Source organism: Spermophilus citellus (assembly GCF_964194105.1).
Source record: "Spermophilus citellus genome assembly, chromosome: 4".
Classification (NCBI taxonomy): Eukaryota; Metazoa; Chordata; class Mammalia; order Rodentia; family Sciuridae; genus Spermophilus; species Spermophilus citellus.
This window is the reverse complement of record NC_138185.1, coordinates 15406138-15428312: the sequence shown is the minus strand read 5'-3', so window position 1 is coordinate 15428312 and position 22175 is coordinate 15406138. Positions and strand designations below refer to the sequence as shown.

The 22175-nt window shown below is 52.3% G+C and overlaps 1 protein-coding gene across 1 annotated transcript in view; it reads right to left on the bottom strand.

Moving 5' to 3' along the window:
* Positions 1-447: 447 nt before the first annotated feature.
* The window catches only part of JPH2 (junctophilin 2), a 62537-nt gene continuing 40809 nt past the window's right edge, over positions 448-22175 (bottom strand). Inside the window, exons 3-6 of the mRNA XM_081292586.1 lie at positions 7757-7875; positions 5720-6441; positions 4877-4971; positions 448-3642 (exon numbers count right to left, since the gene is read on the bottom strand). Of these exons, the coding sequence (XP_081148712.1) occupies positions 4891-4971; positions 5720-6441; positions 7757-7875 (922 nt within the window). The 3' untranslated portion in view covers positions 448-3642; positions 4877-4890. The remainder of the gene's footprint in view (positions 3643-4876; positions 4972-5719; positions 6442-7756; positions 7876-22175) is intronic.

Genomic DNA, 22175 nt, shown 5'->3' with positions numbered 1-22175 from the left:
CCCGGGTTCTGGTCCCAGCTCTGCCCTTCCCTCACCATGGTACCTGAACCAATCACTCCAGCTCTCCCAGCCTCAGTTTCCTCATCTGTAAAATGGAGGGGCTAATGTCCACACTATGGAGCTACTGCAAAGTGAAAAGAATAGCGCATCGATTGTGCACTCACACGGTGCTGGGCTTTGTTCTAAGCACTTTACTCACAGGGTAATAATCACCCTGGGAAAGAACACTAAGAAGGTTGCAGTTAGGAAGAGGCAGAGGCGGGATTCAAACGAGCAACCTGGCTTCAGAGCCCACGTGCTGAGCCACACTGCTGCTGTTCTGCCCCCAGACGAAGGAAGCAAAGGGCCCGGCCCAGAGCTAACCACGGAACCATCCAGCAGGGGAAGCAGAGAGAGGCAGGAAAGAGGAGTTTGACCTCTGACAACAGAGAAATCGGCACAAAGAGAACAGTTTTGAGCTCTTTTAATTTCGGCAAACTTCCATTTTGCATTTTAGATTTTAGGGTCTTTTTATTGAGTTACATAAGGGAGAGGCAGGTTTCCACGTGGCTTTGTCAGGCTTGTGGCCTCTACAGGTCCTCTCTAGGCCTGCATCACCCAGCACAGCCAGATCCTCTGTGGGTCCATCAAAGATTATGGAACTTCCCCTTCTTGCTGCAAACCCTGCATCTGGCTCCCATAGTTCCCAGCCCCTTCCCCTTCTCTGCCCTGGAAGAGTCTGGCAAATCCTCCCCCATGGTAGTGGTCAGTGATCACAGGTCCCAGCAATGCCCATGGTTTCCCTGTGGTTCCAGCATGGTATAGAACACCTCAAATGTAACATGGCAGGGGACTGGTTAAACCTCCTAGGGCACCAGGGACCGAGGCTGGAAGGGGAGGTACCAGCCAGGCTGGGTCCTGAGCCACTGGAGGAGCCCAACTTCATCCAACCTTACCTGATGGGGTCCAATCCCAGGCTCAGGAAGCCACCTTCTTTGCCAGCCGTCCCAGGTCATTCTAAGACAGCCCTCCCACACTCCCTAAGCTCTAAACAGTCTTCACCACCCCAAATCTACTTCATTTGATCCTCATGCCTGCACTTCCTGGGAAGAAGGCCATGGACAGTCTCCTTGGCATAAGAGGAAACCAAGGCACAGAGAGGGAGGGAGGCCGGGGACACATGCCAAGCCAGAGGAGGTGCTTGGGAGAGAACCAGGGCTCCTGAGGACCTGAACATTGAGCCTGAGCCTGCCGGTGGGTGAGGGACCCTACCCTGCGGCCCACTTGCTGAGGCCACCCACTGAGAGAAGCTTAATGATAGGGCTTGTTCCCAAGCAAGCTAGAGAACCTTGTCCCTCCACAGGCTGGTGTGACTTGGGGTAGGTCCCTTCTCCTCTGAGCCTCTGTGGAGATGGCATGGAGGTCCCCTGTGACTGAGACATGCTGGGACTGTGCAGTTGGGGCCTAAGGCAATTCCATCTCTTTAGGGTTTGGGGATCCTCCATCAAAATGCAAGAGGTTGTGTGACAGGTATGGTGACTATGCTGTGACCTGATGACAATAAGGATGCCTGTCTGTCTCCCGGCTGCCCTCAACAGCTGGGTTATACATAAGTGTCAGCGTTGAATGTAACCCTCACTGTAACCCAGGGAGGTGGGTGGTGTTGTAACCCCCATTCTATAGATGAGAAAACTGAGACTCTGAGAAGTGGAGAAAGTGAGCCAGGACTGGGATCCAAGGGTCTTCCTCCTCTAAGGGCAGGCTCTTGCTCCTGGATGTCTGCTTTAGAAACAGACTCCACTGTGCAAGGTCTATAGCCCCTGAGCTGTTCCTCCAGTACTGAAGCCCCTTATTGTCCCTCAAAAAGCATTACGGGAACCTTCTGAGCACGTGAGGACCTAGACCAGCAGGACCAGCTTCCCCCGCCTCTCCTTCGCCAGTCCCTCATCCTGGCCCACATGCAGACACTGCAGCTGGGCCACGGAGCCTGTGAGCAGACACAAGTTTATTATTGCACAGCCTGTAGCACCTGAGCCCCCACCCCCACACCGGTTCCAACCAGGCCCCACAGCTCTGGCAGCCACAGGCTCGTCCCCAGCACAGGACCAGACCCAAAAACCCAGAACAATGATCTTAGAGTTGAGGCCCGGAGCCTGTCAGCCCTGAGGAGCCTTACCCCACCCCCTCATTCCCTAGGAGTCCAGAAAAGCCCAGACACAGATGCAGAGTGGTGCCCACAGCTGGCTGGGATGGGGGCGTCTGTAGGCTCCTCTCTGCAGAAGCACAGTTCAGGATTCCAGCCACGCTAGAGGCTCTGGCAGCTGGAAACGGGCAAGTGCAAAGCTAGAGGGGAAGGTTCCCAAGGATGGAGAAGGGGGAAGGGAGAGTTGTTCCAAATGACCAAGTCCTGACCTGCCCTGGGGGGGAGCCTGGCACCACACGGAGGCTCCAAGGTCCAGAGAAACAGAATAGCAGCAGCACCTCCAGCTCAGCTCGGATGCTGTGGCCACATCCTTCCCCAGGAAGGGCTTAGGTGGGCCTGGGAGCTCTTTCCCTTCTTTCTGGAGACAGGGAACCACAGCCCTTCGCCCCCAGGCCACCCCCCAGCAAGCCTGAGGGCCCAGACACAGTGTGGTGAGGACATCTTTAAGTGAGGTGCATGTGAGTGTCGTTTGCCAAGCATATGGAAGGGGCTTTCTTGTGCAGACTGCACCAGGCTGATCTCTCAGCACCCGCCTGAGAGTCTGCCCAGGGAAATCTGCCTCCCTTCCATGTCATGCCTCCCTGAGCCCACAGTGGCCCTGGTGGGGGCAGGGGACAAGCCAATTCATAGGGCATCATACGAGCTGTAGCTCACGGGCCCGAGAACTTCTGTACAGTGACCCCAAGGAAATCAGCAGCTCTAAATGCAACTCCAGCCTCAGACACACCCACAAACAGGGGCCACCACAACTGCACCTTACCCTTCCTCCCGCCCCGCCCCTGGGGTCAGTGGCTTCCTAGGCAAAGGCTCCCATTACCCAGGTCTCCCCCTGTTGTACTGGGCCAGGAGGGAGGCTAAGTGGATTGGTGGGAGAAGGCTGCATGCTCCCACTGCATGCTGGGATAGTCAGCTGAACTTGTCCATTTCCTCCACCATCATCCAGAACATCTGTAAGTCAGGGCCAGCTGTGTGCTGGGTACAACAACATGGTCCAAGGGATTTCAGTACCCCCTCAGCTTCCCAGGCAACCTTGGGCCACCAGCCAGGGGACTAAGTTAAAATGGGAGAGGGGTAGGAGCAAGAGGGAGAACATCATTGAACATCAACATCCTGCTTAAGTGACTTCTTCCAAAACACACAAAAGCTCAGGGATTAGGTGACAAGGGGCAAGGAGATGGAGTGGGTGAGGACAGGGGACAGGAGCAGATCAGGAAGCTCAAGAGACCAGGGGTCTCCCCTCAGGGCTTCCCTTGCCCCCGAGCAGAGCGCCCCCGGAGGGGTCCCAGACATTTTACTCCTCTGGCACCCAACCCACAGCACGGCCCCGGGGAGGCCTCCTTAAGCGTCTGTGGTGTGGATGTGAGCTGGGCGCGGGGCTCCAGGAGCAGAGTCTTGTCCTCTTTGGCCACCTGCCTGGCATTGCAAAAAGATGGATCATGGTGTCCTCGGAACTCCTGGCTCTGCAAAGGGACAGCAACGAGGTGAGGTGAGGGAGGGAAGAAGGGTGCTCCAAGGCTGACCACCCAGTGGGATGCTGGGCGCGGCCCCGTTTCCCCCCACCAGGGCAGCCCTGGCCCCTGGCTTTGGTACTCTGCAAGGCCTCCCCAGGCCCTGATGCCTGCCTCTGCCTATTTGAACAGGCTGTTCCCTCTGCTGTTCCACGCTTCCCTTCCTTCCCTCCCTCTCCCCCTCTGTCACTGGGCTCTCTCCTTTCCATCCTCTAAGCCATTGGTGCCTACAGGAAAGGCTCCAAAATCCCCATGAAACAGGCAACCCACGAGCTCAGCATTTACCCCCAGGTGGACCTGCCAGGCTAGTATTGTCCCTGGCTAGCTACACAGTGATGGCACAGGGATTCCTTCCCTCTCCTGAGACTGACTACAAAACTCCAACACACTCTAAGCTACGATCAAAGAAGGGCTGTTTGGGTTGTTGTTTGTCTTGCAGGGGGAGGGGGCAGAGGACAGGGGCAATAGGCAGGAACTCTGAGAGCACTGCCAAGCCCAGGATTCGCTGTAAAGGCCAGCCCTGGCAGGGGGAAGACTGTCACCCTGAGACCAGCTCAGCCCATCCTTTTTTAGAGGACTGTGTCCAGTCCCCAGTTCCATCATGGAGAGAAAACTGGGATGGAACCAATGGCAGAGGAAGGGCATGGGGTGGGAGGGACTGAGGTGGGGCAAGAGGGCGTGGTGCTCAGCCCTGCCCACCATCTCCGGTGGACTGTCAAGATGCAGGGATCTGGGGACAGCATCAAGAGCTGCTCAGCTTGATGTCTGAACTGGGAGATCTCCTCGCTGTGGGCTGTGAGGATTGGCTGTCACTCCTCAGGGCAGGAGTGAGTCTCTGCTGCCTCTACAGCTCCCCCTGGAGGCGCTGCTGAGCAAATGTTGGTCCAATGAACGAATGGATGGGTGAATAAAGCTCCGCAAGTGTGCAGCTAGGGACACCTAGGCGTGAGCAAATGGGGTGGGGAGCCCAAGATCTGCCAAACCCAGGGCAGATGTGACTCCACAGCAGAATGCTTGCTTAGCATGCACAAGGTCCTGGGTTCAAGCCCCAGCACAGCAGAAAAAAATAACAACAACAATAATTAGCCTCAGGATGGATGCCCAGTCCGGAGTGGGTTCCTTCTCCTGTCACCCTGACCCAGAATTCCTATGAGCTCCTCCCTTTTCCTGCTTTCCCCTGCCGCACCTGGTAGACGAAGGTCAGGTCAGGAGATGGACAAAGAGGATGGCCAGGCCAATGTTGAGCAGGATCACCATGCAGATGAGGACAGTATTGGGGACCTGGAACAGTGGACAGAGGCTGCCTGAGTTACAACAGCCTCTCCACAATCCCAGTCAGGTTACAAGTCTGGCCAGGGGCGCAGGAACTTCTAGAAAGATCCTCCTAAGAGCACCCCCTGTGTGGTCACTGTGGACCCTGGATGGCAGACTTTGGGAGCTGAAAAGATTCTTGAAAATAATTAACATAAGCCCTCAGGGTCCAGAAAGGGACATGAATATATCCCAAACCACAGAGCAGGAGAGACTCAGCCCTGGAACCTGGGTGGCAGGCCTGATGGACTGCTGATCCCTCCTGTGTGGCCTTCCTCAGCCCCTGAGAGCCCAGCTACACTCTGTTTCTGCAGTAGTGGCGTCCAGCCTCCCATGGATGGAAAGGTCTAGAGTCCAAGACCTGCTGGGGTCTTCCTCCACCCCCAGGAAGCCATCCCTGCTACACCCTGAGCAGATGAGCAAGCTAGGTCCCGGCACAAGTCTTCCCCACCAGCAGGTGGCCCATCCTGCCTTGGCTCAGGCTCCCTGCTGACCCTGTTCCTGAGACCTGCCTCTGTGGATAGGACACCAGGGGCAAAGATACTTACCCGGAGGTGAGGCGGGAATCTCTGCCTTGTCATTTGGGCTCTGAAGTCCTCTAGGCACCGGGACAAAGCTACATTCCAGTATTCCGCCTTCCCCGCCCCCAAATGCCCTGCACCCCAATCCTGCCTCCCATCCTGTGGACCTCGGATGCCTCTTGTGCCCATAGACTCACCTCTTCTACCTCCACCTCCGCCTCTGCCAGCAGCGCCGCCTCCTTCCGAGCCTTCTTCTTGGCCCCAGCCTTGGTCAGCCCTCTGGCCTCGGTCTTGCGGGCCTTGGCCTTGGACTCGGCTTTGGGGACAATGGGCTTAGGCTCCATCTTGGAGGGGGCCTCGGGCGCAGGCTCGCAGACTTGGACCGCAGGGGCCTGCACGGGGGCGGTGGCCGGGGACGGTGGCGCGGAGTCGGACCCGGAGGCTTCGGGCTCGGGCTCATCCTCGAAGGGCGGAGGCGCGGGCGGCCCTGTGCGCACGGCGTAGCTGTGGTAGCCGCGGTACAGCGCCACCTCGGGATCCCGCGACGGCGCGGGCGGCGCCTGCAGCGCCTCGATGGCCATGTGTTCGGTGGCGGGGCGCGCGGGGCTGCGGCGGCCTGCGCCCTCGGACGGCGTGACGGGCCGGCTGCCCTCGCCACCAGACTCGCCGTTCCAGGCGCCCGGGCCCAGCAGGCCGTCCTTGGACGTCCCCGGCCGGGGACGCTTGGGCTGCGGGGGAGTCCCGGCCGGCGACGGCGGGCCCCCTTCGGGCCGCGGGGTCTCGCGCTCATGCAGCTGCGGGCTCTCGCGGGGCGGCTGCGGGACGCCTGCGGCGCCCGCGCCCCGCTCGGGGGGCTCCAGCAGGCTCTCCGAGTTCTCCAGGATCTCCTGCAACAGCCGGCGCTTCTGATATTCCGGACCTGCCGGGGCAACACAAGGAGGCTGCGTGCGAACCCCACCGTTGGATGATTCTGGGCCAGGCACGTCACCTCCTGAGCCTCGCTCATTTACTCAGCCAGCACTCAGGGCATGAGCTGATACCAGACCCTGCCTGGCCTGAGCAATTTCCTAATATGAACTCGTTCGTTTTGATAACCCTATGAGATTGGTGCTATTGAAAACCTCCGATTTCCAAATGAAGAAAGAAAAGACCCAGAAAGGTTAAATCACTAGCCCAATGTCACACAGCAAAGGGCAGATGTGATGCTTTTAACCAGGACACTGGTCTCTTTACATCCCCTTGCCTGAAAAATGGGCCTAGTAATACCTATTTCATAAATAGCAATGGAAGGATAAATTTAGAAAATGTGTGCAAAATGACAAGCTCAGACCCTGGCACAGTAACAGCCATGGCTACCACTACCCAAGGCAAGCTAGTGACACTCTTCCTGGGCCAGCAGGGGGAGCACTGTGACCAGAAGGGACGTCTCTGGGCACAGACTGCACTCCTGGGTCTTCTATCTAGTGTCACTTGGACTCCCTTACTGCAGTGCAGTCTGTCAGAGCCATTGGTCCTCCTTACTCTGCAGCCTCGCTCCCCACCTCCCGCTGCGTGCCTCCCCATCTAACTGTTCCAAGCTCCTGTGCTTTTGGGCCTGCAGTTCTTTCCATTCAACTGTCCCACCCAGTACCACCTGGTGCAGTAGTTCTCAAAAGTGTGGCCCCAGACCAGCAGCATTGGCCCTGCCTGGTCCTCTAGACATGGGCTCCACCCCAGACCTACAATCAGGACCTGGGGGAGGGGTGGGCCCAGCAGTCTGTGTCAAGATCAATTTCGAAGGACCTGATCTGTCACACAGCACTCATCATACTCTGTGAAATTGAGGTTTACCAGTTGCCTTGCACGAAGTAACACAGCTGGTGAGCAGCAGAGTCAGGATTTGAACACCTGCAGCCTGTGTGCCTCACCCCATGCTGTCTTTGAGTGGCCCTGGAGCCCAGCACAGGCCTGACACACAGGCAGTGCTCAATTAGTGCTTGACAAAGTATTGAGCAGGAGCAGGAAGCCCCGTTTGCCCCGGCATCCATCAGAGACCTACCACTTCTCTGAGCTTCACCAGCCCCAATCAACAGGGACAGGCATGCAGACAGAGATGTGTCTCTTCCGTGTCCTTTTTCATTGTCCCATACCTTGTCTGCATCATGCCTCACAGTTTCCAAAACTTGCAAGCATTCATGAAGTATCTCAGCTTCCCAGCAAGCAAAAAAAAAGTGCCCATCGCCCAGTGGCCCTACCTGGCTGGTAGAAGTCCGGAGCCAGCTCCCTGGCCAGAGTGCGGGCAATGTTCGACTCCTGGTTGGCGGCCAGAGCAGCCTGTTCCGATGCCTCGGCTTTGGCCCTGGCGTGGCTTGTCCTAAGGAGACAATAGGGAAGAACACTTAGGGTCCCGCCAGAAAAATAGTTCTTGTTTCTTCTCCCCATGCCATGCAGAGACACCTGGACCCAGCATTCGCTCACTCAGGCTGTCCATGGATATTTATCAAAGCCTGTACCCAGAACATTTCCTCTACTTTCTGGGCATGAGAGACCTCATGTCCCAGCCTCCCCTGCAGTTAGGTATGATGGAGTGACTCTCTGGCCCGTGCGTTATGGGAAGCTCTGGTGTGTGCGCTGTTCATGCCTGGCCATAAAACCTTTTCCCTGTTGCTGGCTGCATGCAGAAGAGGCCAACGTCCCATGACAGGGTGTTTAACATCTTTTGCGTCACAGAGTCCTTTGGCAGTCTGGTGAAGCCTGTAGATCCATCTCAGAACAATGCTTTTAAAATGCACAAAATTCATGGGATTACAAAGGAAATCTGCAGTTATATCAACACACTGTCACCAAAATATTTAAAATAACAAATTTGCAACATAATAATGTATGTCCTTCTTTATTAACACATTAAACAAAATGTCTATCAGGCCTACTAACTACCATAATTTTCAAGTATAAATTAGCATAAAGGATATTTCAAAGATATCTGCAACAGTAATGTGATATGAAAATATGTATGATTTCCATTGACAACAAAGTCACAGATACTGAGAACGGTATCATGGCTTATTGTGTACTTCTACAAATGAAGAAAATGCTGAATTTTAGTTAGAAGTTGGTAAAAAAAAAATAACACTTTTCCCCACCTCTAGTAGATACTTTTGGTGCCCAGCCCAGATCCCTTTACTGGGTAAATTGCACCTGCCCCCTAGCTGTCGTGAGTGTGGGCTGCTAATGGCTCATTGCTACCCCAAGGATTGCAACCAACAGAAACCACTGTGTTCCACAAGTTTAAAATGCCACTCCCTCTACCCTTGCCCAGGCAGCCCACACCAGTGACTGGCTGACACCAATCAGCCCCCTCTCACCCCAAGAGCAACCCACTGCAACCCTGGGGCACAAATCCTTGCTCCAGAGGCCTCAGCTTCAGGCAGGGCTCCAAAGGAGACCACAGGCTTGCTCAGCTCCTTCCCCGTCCCTCCTGATGCTCCCACACCTCTTTCCTGGAAGCATGCCCTCAATAAATCTCTGTCTCAGGAGTCCCCATCTCATGCCATGTTTCTAGAGACTGTAACCTAAAACACCATTCAAGTTCATGGACCCTCCACATTCTACCCAGAGAATCCCTGGTGGACTCCAAATTAAGAAATGGAGTGGAAGGAACCCAAGTGCATAATTGACAGCCCCTCCCACAGTCCTACACTGGAATGTGACAAGAGCAGCACCTGAGATTTGAGAGATGTCTGTTTCAGCTGCCAGTCTAGCTACAGTAACAGCGGCCCCGTTTACCAACAGGACAGGCTGGGTGCTCCACTCCGGCACTAAGGGAACCAGTAAGATCATCTGCCATGATATCATAACATCTGAGGAAGCTGGTGCTGTTGTTCACCCTCTTTACAAATGGAAACCGAGACACAGACAGGTTAAGTAACTTGCCCAGGGTCACAGAGTCAGGAGGGCAGGAGTTGGGATGTTGAACCCTAGCCTGGGTGCTCCTGCTGCTCTTGAGCATGGGAAGACTGTGGCCAAAAGCTGAGGCTTGAGACTCCTGTGCACAAGAAGGTCCAGACCCCACCCCCCACACACACACACCATTAAATCAAATATAATCAAATAAAAAGTATTTATTTACACCATGGAGATGTGCCAATTAGGAAGAGCATAGAAGACACTGGAGACCCTGAACACACAGTGAGCCTTCCTAGAGACTGGAAGAGTGTGGGTTGGCACAGGAGGTTTCCCTGAGGATGGGACATTCAAGCTGGGACCTGGAGACACACATCCATTAGGCCTAGCAGAGGTGGGGAAGGCTGTGAGCTGGGCAGAGAGGCGAGCAAACTCTAAGGCCCTGACCTAGGTGAGAGCTGGACTTCCCTGGAGAACACAAGGTGGAGTGAGAGCCAGGAGAGGGGTTAACTCCTCGGGGAGTGGAGTGTCTCCAGCACACACTGGGCCCACAGTAAAGAAGATGGATTCCCTGAAGCTCCTACTATGTGCCAGGCCCCTTACCTTTGTCATTCTTCTCAATCCTCAAAACTGTCCATAGGAGGTTTTTTCCATCCTTCCCCATATCATGGGCAGGGAGACTGAAGCTCAGAGAGCTATCTTGCTCAAAGATGCAAAATAGTATCTCACATTACGTGCCCAGGGCTCTACTTCCCACAGCCAGGAAGCAGCAGCATGAGAATTCAAGCTGAGGCACCCAGGAAGCAGGGCCCCTGGACACAGGCTCCGCTCCACTCAGCAATGAGCAGGGGGGTAGAATCTCACACCCAGGCCAGCAGACATCCAAGCCGCTGTCCTCTCCCCCATGCCACCCTGTCAGGCTAGGGTTCACTGAACCAAGAGAGCAGCCCAGGAGCGCGCACGCAGGCACACACACACACACACACACACACACACAAACACACGGGGCGGGGTGGGGGTGGGGGCTTGGGAATAGGTGAGAGCACATTGGGGATCAGCAGCCCTGGATTCTGATTTTGGCTCTGCCTTGTCTGGGGTTAGGGTGCGGTGTGAGGGGCTCTCAGATGCGGAAAAATTCAGTGATCGAGTTAAATCATATTTTCATATAATATTTAAAGTTAAAATTGAAATCCTGGGTAAGTAAATTATTTAGAAAATGTTTCACAGAGACTGATGGGACGCTGTGCTGGCGTCCCTCCCTCCCCCACGGCTCCCCAGCCCTGACCCCACTGGACCTTGGGTGCGCGGCTTTCCTCTCCATGCCTCAGTTTCCCCGTCTGTAAAGTGGAGGTGACAGCTCTCCCCTGGTGGAGCTGCTGTGAATGTGAAGGGGGTGGTGATGACTTTGCTGGTGAGACAATAAGTGGTGGTGGTGGTATAGGAGGACAGGGTGACATTTGCAACATCGAAATTCAAGGTGGTACGTGTGGAGCAGCAGGCTCACGTTGGCCTGCGCGTGGGTTTGTGTGAGACAAAGTCCTAAACTCTTCAGAGCCACTTCCAGGGGAACCTGAAACCCCAGGTCAGTGGGGGAGGGAAAGCGCAAGGCAGGCGAAACTTCCAGCTGAGAAGATGCCCTTTTTTGGTCATGTGAGCTGAATGACGCTCATTTCCTGATCCTTAGCGAAGCTGGGTTGCAGGACTCCAGGCTGGAACCAGGGCAGCCAGCACAGGAGTGGAGACGGGGGTGGCCACATAGCCCGAGACATGAGGGTTGCCGCATTGGAAGCAGGCACGCATGGGACCTCTGCCCACCTCCATCAGCCTGGCACTGGCCACAGAACCCCTTACTAGCCCTCTCCCCAACCCCCATCCTCTCTAACCTCAGGGTGGCTTCTTGGCTCCCAGCCTGCAAGCCAGGAATCCCAGTATTCTCCCACACCCTCCTCCCCATCTCCTTCAACCCCAAAGCCAATCAGTCACCCACTCCTGCCTGTCCTGGCAAAGCCCCCCCAGCCCCAGCCCACGCAGTACTCAGGGGTTGTGCCTCACCTCTTGCTTCAGGTCTTTGCAAGCCCTCTTGCTGTGCTCAAAGCAAAGCCCAAACACTCCACACCACCTGCAGGGCTTCCCACCTCCTCTTCGTGAGGCAATCCTGATGGGGCATGCAGGGCAGCCCCCAGATGAAGGGCAGGCAGAGCTGCTGTCTCCCAGAGGCCACTGTTTCCAGTCAGGTGCCACTCACAGGGTGACCCTGCAAACCCTCCAGCATCCTCACCAGCTTGTCAGTAATGCAGATTCTCAGGATCCACCCCGGACCTTCTGAATCTCAATCGGAGGGGGAGGAGCCCAGGAACCTGTGTTCCACAAGGCCTCCAGACACCCGCAGCTCACCAAAGACAGAGAAGCGGGACAGAGAGGTAATCAGCCTGCCCGAGCCCTGGGAGCCTCAAATGCTTTCTTTAAGCACCATGAGCCTTCCCTGGTCTAGGCCCTGCCAGGATGACACAGGGACCACCTCTTCTCTGACTACTCGCCACATGGAGGTTGATGCCTCTGGGCGAGGGTCTTCTAGGATGGCTCTGAGCCTGCTGGGGAAGTGAGGGGAACAGTAACTGGGTCAGAGGGTGGGGCAGGGAGAAGCCACTCTTCTTGATGGCATTCAGATGGATTATCTTTCGTCAGCAGGGTTAAAAATAAGGCTGATGGTTCTGGGATGGGGCAGGGCTATCACTCAACAGAATCACTTTGGGGCGCATGCACTACTACCTCCCCATCCCATAGCTTCCTTTCCCAACCCCAGGTCCCTCGCTGCTTGGTTATAGCTGGTCTTGTTTCCCAGTTGTCTTCACCATGCATTGGTGGCTTCATGAGGCCAGAAGGGGACACTCCCTGGACTCATCTTGACTCCAGGCCTTTGTTCAGGCTGTTCCCCCAACCTGGAATGTCCTTCTCCTCCCTCCATACTTACAACCTTAAAGGGCCAGCTAAAGACCCCTGACCACTCATTGGTCCGTTTATTCATACAATTTATGGAATGTCTACCATGAGCCACGCACGGTTCTTGGCGCTGTGGACTCGACAGGCATCTTTGTGAGCTCCCTCATGGAAATCACATTCTAATGCAGGACTCAGACAGTGCCAGCTGCAGGCTGAATCCAGCTCCTGGTCTGTGTCTGACTGCCCTTGAACTAAGAACTCTTATTATATTTTTAAGGGGTTGAAAAAAAAAAAACAAAGGAGTAATATATTGTGACACATGAAAAGTATATGAAGTTCCAATTTCAGTATCCATATAAAGTTTTATTGGAACGCAGCCACACTCATCCGTTTATGTACTGTCTGGAGTTAGGTGGTTGCCATAGAGACTGCACGACAAGCAAAGCCAAAAATATTTCCCATCTGGGTCCTTTTCAGAAAAAGCTTACCACCCTCTGTTCTGACGCATTGCCTCCACAAATGTTTCTTCTACTATTAAAACTAATAGCATTGATTGGGGTTATTTGTTGAGCACGTTGTGCCCAGCTCTGTGCTATGGCCTTCTTGATAGCTGTGACCTAGAGACGTGTAATTACATTACAGTATCCAGCTTAACAAGACTGTGGCCATCTTGGTTATAGCCACCATCTTGCCCTCCAGGTGACCCTGGCACTCATCCCAAACCCTATAGGACAAACAAGTCATTAAGAGAGTCAACCAAGCATGTTGTGCCAGGCACTGATGCCTGGACTGTTTCTTAACTGACATTTGGCACGTTAATAGCTTTTGAGAAAGGTCAGGTAAATAGCGCTTGGCCGCAGCCCACCTTTGTTTTGCTTCACATATAAATTCCTTCCTCCTGCCTTGGAGTGAGGGGATTCTTTTGCCTTGCCACTGTCCTAGGCACACTTCTGTCTGCGGATCCTAAGAAATTGTGCTTTCTGTGATCCTTTGGACCCGTCTGTGTTTTTCTTTGGTCTCACGGCACCTTCCACCTTTGGTGACTGATGCTTCTACGGGAACTGAGTTTTTCCAAAACATACCTTTCTCATTGTCACACAGTTAGAAATTGAATGTGCCCAAGCTCTTACCCATTACTCTGAGCCACATCCCTCCGGGCTCCACACCGAGGTAGGTTGAGCCCTATTCTCTGTGGGCAGGGACCAAGCTTGGGGAGGAACAGGTCCCAGCAGCCACTTGGGGATCCTGCACTGCTGAGGGCCATTACCAAGTAGGAAATTTCCTTGCCAGCGTACCCCATGTTAATTTCGCTGTTGACATTGCATGTTAGGTGACCCTGCCCAAGGACGAGGGTGGATCCAGGATTAGGGTGTATCCTGCAGTTTGAGGAAGTATCCCAATCCTTGGGTTTAGGGCGTTCCCAGTTTAAGACCTTGGATTTTAGGGAAGTTCGATGTTGAGGATTATTGCTGCTGGAATTAGGGCGTTCCCGCTGCCTAAGCTCCTGTTGAACTCTCGTGAGATTCAGAGAGCATTTTTGGGAAATAAGCCTCGTGGAGTAGGTGAATTGGGTGGCAGCAGAACTGGGATTGCCCCAGAACGTGTGTGGAGGCCGGTGTGAGTTCGGGAATAAAGAATTGCTGTTTGAATCTACAAAGCTGTGTGGTGGCTCGTGATTCTGTGCCCAGCCAAGACTGCGGCACTGCACCCTAACAACACAGCCCTGCCAGGCCCACTGGGCCTCATTTCTGGAAATCAGTAGTTAAACAGGAGCTCAGAGCAAGCATCTAAGTGACACCATGGCATGGCTAACAGAGACAGCTGGTCGGGCCAGATCCAGACTCTGCTCTCACAACCCTGAGAGGTCTGAGCCTTCCTGAGACCCAGTCTCCTCTCCTGCAAAGTGGGAATAGTAACAGCACCTAGCTCAGAGGAAAAGACAGAGGAGAAAGCACGTCGGCGAGCACCCACACGGCTCTGGGACAGTGGTGGGCACACACGAAGTGCTGTGTAGATGCTTGTAAATAAAAATCAGTAAGAAGCACAGTTTGTTTGGAGAGGATTAAACCAAAAATCCTGCGTATACTAAATGTCACCATTTTTTTCACTTTAGAATGAAAAAAAAAATCCTCAGAACAAAGAGGTTTGGCAGACTGGGCAGATAATTGTTCCCAGCTCAGGCCTCTGCCAACGTTTCTAGCCGCTACAGAGGTGGTGATGGGGACAGTGCAGCCAAGTGTCTTCCTGAGGGAGAATGCTTCAGATGCCACAACCCTGCCTTCTCCCAAAATAGCTCCTCGCCCCCAGCTCTCACTGGACAGGCCAGTTTCCCTAGAATGACCAAGGCCAGACTAATAGAATGGAGGACCCTGGCTCGGTGTCCAGTGGCTGGCCCAGAGAACTCCCCAGGAGGAAGCCCCCTCCCTCAGGGATGCGGGCAGGACGGAGTCCTGGACCCACAGACCCCTCCCTGCTATGTCATTTGCCCCCATTTGCCAAATTGATCCTGAGCCCCTGCCACAGGGGGGCCACAGCAGGTGCTAGAGAGAGAGTGGCCAATGAGCAGGCGGCACCACACCAGGAAGCCCCTCACCAGAGAGGCTAAGGGTGCAAACTCAAGCCCCGATCATAGCACCATGTCCCATTCTAAGATCTGACCTTTGCTCTTTGGCCTCAGTTCCTTCAGTGGTGAAATGGAGATAATAATATTTACCTCACTGTTGGGCATGGTGGCACACGCCTGTAATCCCAGAGGCTCTGGAAGCTGAGGCAGGAGGAGCGGGAGTTCAAAGCCAGCCTCAGCAAAAGCAAGGCTCTAAGCAACTCAGTGAGACCCTGTCTCTAAATAAAATACAAAATGAGGCTGGGGATGTGGCTCAGTGGCTCAGTGGCCCTGAGTTCAATCCCTGGAACGCCCCCCCCCCCAGCAAAATTTACCTCATAAATCTGAAATGAGATAGCAAAAAAAGTGTTGAGCGTAAACTGAGCATTCAATAGTAGTTACCATTATTACTGTTTTTATTAGTATTGTCAAAATGCTTACCCGAATTCCCTTCCAAAATTCTATCTGCTGCCAACAAATGGAGACAGGCTGTCTCAAGGCTATTCTGAGGTCCACCCACACTAGAGCACCCACTAGGACTTCATTCCTTTCTATTGCCAAATGATAGATCATTGTGTGGATAAGCTGAGTTTGTTCACATCAGTTGATGGAAATTGGGGTGGTTTCCATTTTGGGGTTATTGTGAATTATGCTGCTTGGATATTCATGTACAAGTTTTTGAATGGAGGCATGTTGTCATTTCAAACTGCTGGTTTACATGGTACCTCTGTTTAGCCTTCCACGCACCACCAGGTTATCTTGCTAAGTGGCTGCTCTATTTCAGTCTCCCAGCAACATCTGAGGGCTCCAATTCTTCCACATCTGTGCCAACACTTGTGATTGTCCACCTTTTTAATTATGAGCATACTGGGGACTTGTGAAATGGTACCTCATTGTGATTCTGAGTTATATTTCTCTAAGGACTAATGATTTTGAACATCATTTTATATACTTAAAGCCCATTTGTTTATCTTCTTAAAAGAAATGTCTGTTTAGATCCTTTGCCCACATTTTTTTATTATTATTGAGTTGTGAAAGTTCTTTATTTATTCTAGACACACGCTCCTTAGCAGATACATCATTTGTGGTATTTTTCCCATCCTTCTGGTTGACTTTTCTACTTTTTTTGATAGTTCCCTTTGAAGCAAAAAAGTCTCAATTTGTTGTCGTTCGTTTGTTTCAGAAGTACTAGGGATTGAACAAAGGACCTCCTCACACATTCTAGGCAAGTGCACTATCCCTGAGCCACCAGCCCCCCTTTATTTTTGTTTTTTTTGGAGTCAGGGTCTCATTCAGTTGCCCAGGCTGGCCTGAAACTTTCAACCCGCCGCCTCAGCCTTCCAAACAGCTGGGATTACAGACGTGCACCATCACGCCCGGCAAAAGTTTCACATTTTAATGAAGTTCAATCATCTATTTTTTGTCTTTTGTCCTCTGGACATTTGGTGTCATACCTAAGATGGCTTTGCCTAATCCAAGGTCACAAAGAATTCCTCCTATCTTTTCTTCTATGAGTTTTACAGTTTTAGTTCTCTCATTTATGTCTCTGAGCATTGCTTCTCATAAAAAAAATGACAGATACACTAAGGGTTCATACCACCTTACAAGGTAGATAACACCACCATTTTACAGAAGGGGAAACGGAGGAACAGAGAAGTTGTGTCACTTACTCATGATTATTAAAGTTCAAGTTGAGCCATGGATGGCCCCAGCTGTGGAAAGATTGAGTCTGGTAGGAGAGATAAGACAGGTGAGAAGTCCTGAGAGTAGAACGAAAGAAGGTTAGTGGGCTCTGAAGCCCATCTGGGGGGTGCTATTTTATTCTTTGTATTTTATTTTTATAATACATATACAAATAAATGCATACACATATGTATTTTATTATTTCTATGTTGCATATTATAAAATGTATCATATACATATACCCGTGTCTCATAAAAATAATATGGCTTCCTTGTAGAAAATTTTGGAAGACAAGCATAATTTTTTTTAATTGCTGTTTACATTTTGGTGTTGTGAGGTGTTTAGGATGGTGGGTGACTTCCTGAAGTCCTCCGGGCTTCAGCTTTTCCATCTATAAAATGGGGGTATGAACAGCCCTGCCTCACAGAGTGGCTGGGATTGAAGAACAAATTCATACAGAAAACCCTAGACCAGGCCCTGGCACAGTGAGCCCCAGGCCAGTGTGCCCAGCAGCGGAAAGTGGTTTGCTCTAGTTGAAGGGGAGAAAAGGGTGGTGTTGGGGATTCGGGTTCTGAGTTGGGGTGGAGGCAGGAGTATGCTACCCTCCACTGCTCTATGCAGGACTGACACAGTCAAAACTCCCTGGCCACAAAGGTAGCCCTTGCAGATCATGTTTCATGGCAAATCTTGCTCCTTATGGAAGAACCTCCAGCCCCGTGAGAGTGGAGGCGTGGCCCTCCCAGCCGAGATGGGGAGGCCAAGCCACAAGAGTGTATTTACCCCATGTTAAGTGTGTGCTCGTCACTTGATCTGAGTGGCTGGCTGAAAAATGGCCCCAAAGATATCCAACTCCTAATCCCAGACTCTGTGAATGTCACCTTATATGGCGATACAGCCTTGGCAGATGTGATTAAAATAAAGATCTTGAGATAGAGAGACACTCCTGCATCACAGGGCAGGCCCTGAATGGAATCGCAGTGTCCTGAGCGGGAAGCGAGGGAGATTAGGTAGAAAAGAGGAAGGAGCCCGATGCTGGGGAAGCAAGACTGGGGTGAGGGGCTCAGAGTCTGAGGAAATATCCTGACAAGGATCCCGGGAGAGTGAGGGGCTGTAAAGCAAAGAACAGGCTCTCCTCTCAGAGGCCCTGCAAGAGCCAACCCTGACAGCCAACCCTGCCTCCAGAGGGGAAGACGGGAACCTGTGTTGCCACCCGATTTGTGGACACTTGTTACAGCAGCAGTAGGAGACTAGAACTACCTATGTGATGGCATGTCATCCTCGGAATGACCCACTTCCCTGGAGAAGGAACCCAGGCTGAGGAAATCATTTGCCTAGAACAGCAACTTGCACACTTTCACAGATAGAAAGTGCCAGAGTTGGCCAAATGGGAACCCAAGTCCACCTGGGCTTTGCTGACCCCCCACCCCCCGACTGCTCCAGGGTTTCAGTTCAGGCTGAGCAGCGGTGGAAGGTGGCCTGAACTGAAAGCCTCTCCAGGGCGCTGTCCCTGCCGCCTCTCCCAGGGCACTGTCCCAGGGCCTGTCAGAGAGGGCACAGAGCTGGTGGTTATCAGCAGCGCTCCCCTCTCCTGCCCCAAGAGGGCTGTCTGGAGGAGCCTGGCAGCTCCGGGCTGACTGTAGGACTGAAGAGGACTGGGCTGCACTTTAACAACTGGTGAAATGACAGGGAGGGGACCTGGGGCCTGGCTCCTCCTTTCCACTGGGGACTGGGCCTGCCATCCAACCTGAGCCAGCTGCCTACAGAGGCCTTCGTTGCATGAACTGGCAAAGGCTTCAAAGCAGATGAGCAGAATTTCCTTTCCAAAAAGTCACTCTTGATTTTAAAACGATGTTTTACAAATTGTCAGAAGAGCACTATTAAAGCAACGCCACTCAGAAGTCACTCCACTAACATGACAGCTATTCTTCAACTTCTGAGGTGTCTTCTCTAGACTATGGGTACACTTATTTTTTTAACAGGGTTGTGGATGTGATAAAGACTGAATTTGGAGTCACTGTGGCTAAGAGCATGGAATCTGAAGTCATGCTCCCTGGGTTTGAATTCCTGACTCCAACACTTCCTAGCTGTGTGACCTGCACAAGTCACCTAACCTCTCTGTACACTCATTTTCTCTTCTGCAAAACAAAGTGGCAGGCAGATCTCTCAGATGGCTCCTGGGAGTCATACCCTTGTGTAAGTCCCTCCCTTCAAGTGTGTACTAGACCTAGTGACACAGTTCTAATGTAGAGAGTATGGCATAAATGATGCCACGTCTTTCCATACTAGTTTATTAAAGAGTGTGACCTCTCTTACTAGCAGACTCTCTCTGGCTTTAAATAAAGCAAGCTGCTAAGCTGGGGAGCCCATGTGGCCAAGAACTGAGGGTGGCCTCCAGCCAACAGCCAGGGAGGAAATGAAGCCCAGAGGCCTACAAGACACAGAATCCTGATAACAGCCCTGTGTGTGAGCTGCCAATAGGGCCCTCCCCAGCTCAGCCTTCAGATGAGACCACGGCCCCAGCCAACACCTTGGCTGCAGCCTCATGAGACCCTGAGCCAGAGGACCCAGCTGAGCCATGCCTGCCCCAGAAGCTGTAAGATAAAAAATGTGGTGTTCTATTTTGTTTGTGGTGCTAGGGATTGAACTCAGAGCCTCACAAATACTAGACAAGAAGCCTATTCCCAAGCCCTTTTTATTCATTACTTTTATTTTGAGACAGGGTCAACCTACGTCTCTCAGGCTGGCCCTGAACATGTGATCCTCCTGCCTCAGTCTCTCAAATAGCTGGGATCACTGTGTATGCCACCACGCCCTGCAAGTGTGTTGTTTTAAGATGCTCTGTTGGGCCAGGTGCAGGGGCGCATACCTATAATCCCAGCAGTTTGGTATGCTGAAGCTGGAGGATTAGAAGTTTAAGGCCAGCCTTAGCCACTTAGTGAGAATTTGTCCCAAAATTAATAAAACATAAAATGGCCTGGGGATGTGGCTCAGTGGTTAAACACCCTGGATTCAATCCCTGGTATAAAAAAAAAGTTTGGGAGCAATAACTAATCGCAGATAACTAATAGATAACTAAAACTTGACAGATAACTAATACAACCAGAATAATAATGATGTCTACCTCGGAAGGCCATTATAACAATTAAATGAGTTAACATTTAGAGAACAGTGTCCTATTACACATTTTCAGCTTAAATAATTTTGCAAGTTTCCTTCCATACATTCAGAGTTATCATTTCAAATTCTTCAATCTGTTTTCTTCTTTAGAAATTGAGCATCCACCTATTTCCATGCTGGTGATTCCCCTCCGGGAGGTTGGCCAGCAAATACGCTCTCATGGTGCAAAACGACACAGGTACAAGAGTGTTTGCCTCGACACCGTTTGTGACAGCAAATGACCGGAAGCAAAGCCCAAGCCAGCAACTGGTCAACGCATCACAGCGCGGCCATCTGAAGGACTGTTAGGTAGCCAGGTCCAGGAACGGAATCCATCTTTATACGGACACAGACAGGTTAAGCTCAAGACAGGTTAGGTTCAAAGGCAACTTGTAACGCTTCGGTGAACCAACACGTTTGCTGTTCTATGTGAGAGGATATTTATGGAAGAATGGGTAAGAAACAGTAATGCCCAATGGGAAAGAGGCTCGGTGTCAGGGAATGAGGTTGAAGAAGGAAAGGAAGAAGAAGACAAGGGAGCCCCACCCCACTCTCCACCCCGGGGGTGACTGTCCACAGCCAGCGTCACCCAGCGTCCTTGCCCTCCAGTTCCCAGCTGGGTCCAGCCAGTCAGGGGCAGGAGCACAGCAAGCAGCTAGAGTGTGGAGGAGAGAGGATCTGGGTGCTGGCTGCCCTGTCCCTCCTCCACAGCTGAGCTCTCACCCACCAGCCCTAGTAACAATACCATGTCCACCCTTTGCCCCTCCAGAACTGGGGTACTAATGGCTTCCCATTGCACTAGTCCCAGACACCCTAACACTCCTGGTTAATGTTCTGGCTCATCTCTGCAAACACTGCCTTCATTAGATTCTTCATTAAACCCTTGGAATATGCCCTTTCCTGCCAGGATCCTGGCTGGCACGACCCTTTTAGGCCTGGATGTGAGTGTGCTACACCCATTCCAAACACGCTGATAAATATGTATCAAAATCTATCATCTATTGGTGCCAGGACCTTTAGCAGTATGGTTTAATTTATTCCTTAAAACAACCCTTAGTGGTGGGATTACCATGTCCACTCAATAGACAGGAAAACCAGGCTCCGAGAGGCAGCGTGACCTACGGGCATAGCCTCACAGTCAGGAAGCCCTGGCATGGCTAGATCTGCAGGTCCGTGGGACCCTAGCCTGCGCTAAGCCTCGCTGCAGGGATCTCGGGCATCAGTGCAGGACAGCGCTGGGGCTTCCTCTGGCTAACCTCCTTCCTGCCAGTGAGAAACCTGAGTTTCCTGGGCTGGTCCTGCTCCATCTGAGGTTCTCTAATTCCTTCTTGGAGCTAGAAGACTCCAATAGGGAGAGAAGCTATGTAAAACATACCTAGCAACGGTATGGAGGGCCCTGGCCATCCAGGTGTCTAGTCATTGAGCTGCTGGGTGCTGGACAAGACAATGTCCTGGGCAAGAGGCCAAGTAGACAGGACAGCAACAGGAGACAGGGAATCCTCCGGAGCTCAGAGAAGCTGCTAGTTACAAACCGGGACAGAATCCGCTGAACTTCAACAACTGGCATGATCCTGCTGGAGCACCAGCTGGACCCTAACCTGGAGATGTGTGTTTTCCTTCCAGTTTCTCATCTGATCTCCAGAGACCACCCGCCCCCCGAAAAGCTGATCTTGACCCTCTGCATATGACCCCACAGTGCCCAGGGGCAATGTGGAGGTCCTTTAATATGAATTTGTGACTTAGATGGTGCCAACCTCTCCAGTCTGACTCCAAGCTCAGCCCTCCAGACAGACAGAAGCTTCCAGTTCCTCGAAGGTGCTCTACCTGCTGTTTTCTCTCTGGGGTTTTACCAGGCTGTTCCTTCTCCTGGGCCTACTGCCCCCACCCCTTATTCTCCACTTCATGATCTGCTCATCCTTCAGAACCCTTGCCCAGGAAAGCTTACTCTGATCAGATCTCTGTTCTTACGGTCCCCGAACTTGGCTGCCCAGCTACTTCATCTTCTTTCCATTGGTCTGTGACCCCCAAGAGGCACAGAGAGGCTACCACCTGGCAGGCCTATTTATCCACCCCGTATTTAGGCTCAACATGTGTCTTCTGGATGTGTCTCGCTCTACAGAGCACATATATTTAACTGTAAGACTCACAGAGCTAAAGGACCCTCAGGAAGCATCCCATCTCATCAAACACCAAAACAGTGACAAGATGGGGACACCAAGGCCCAGAGGAGTCTGCATGATCATTTTCAAGTTTTCAAAATTGAAAGTGAGTCATTGTGTTTGCTACTTGCTACAGACCTGTTGGAAGGATCACTTACTGTGTGACAGAAACTATTCTGAGCGCCTGCACACACTGCATCACTTAACCTGAACAATGACCTTAGGAGAGAC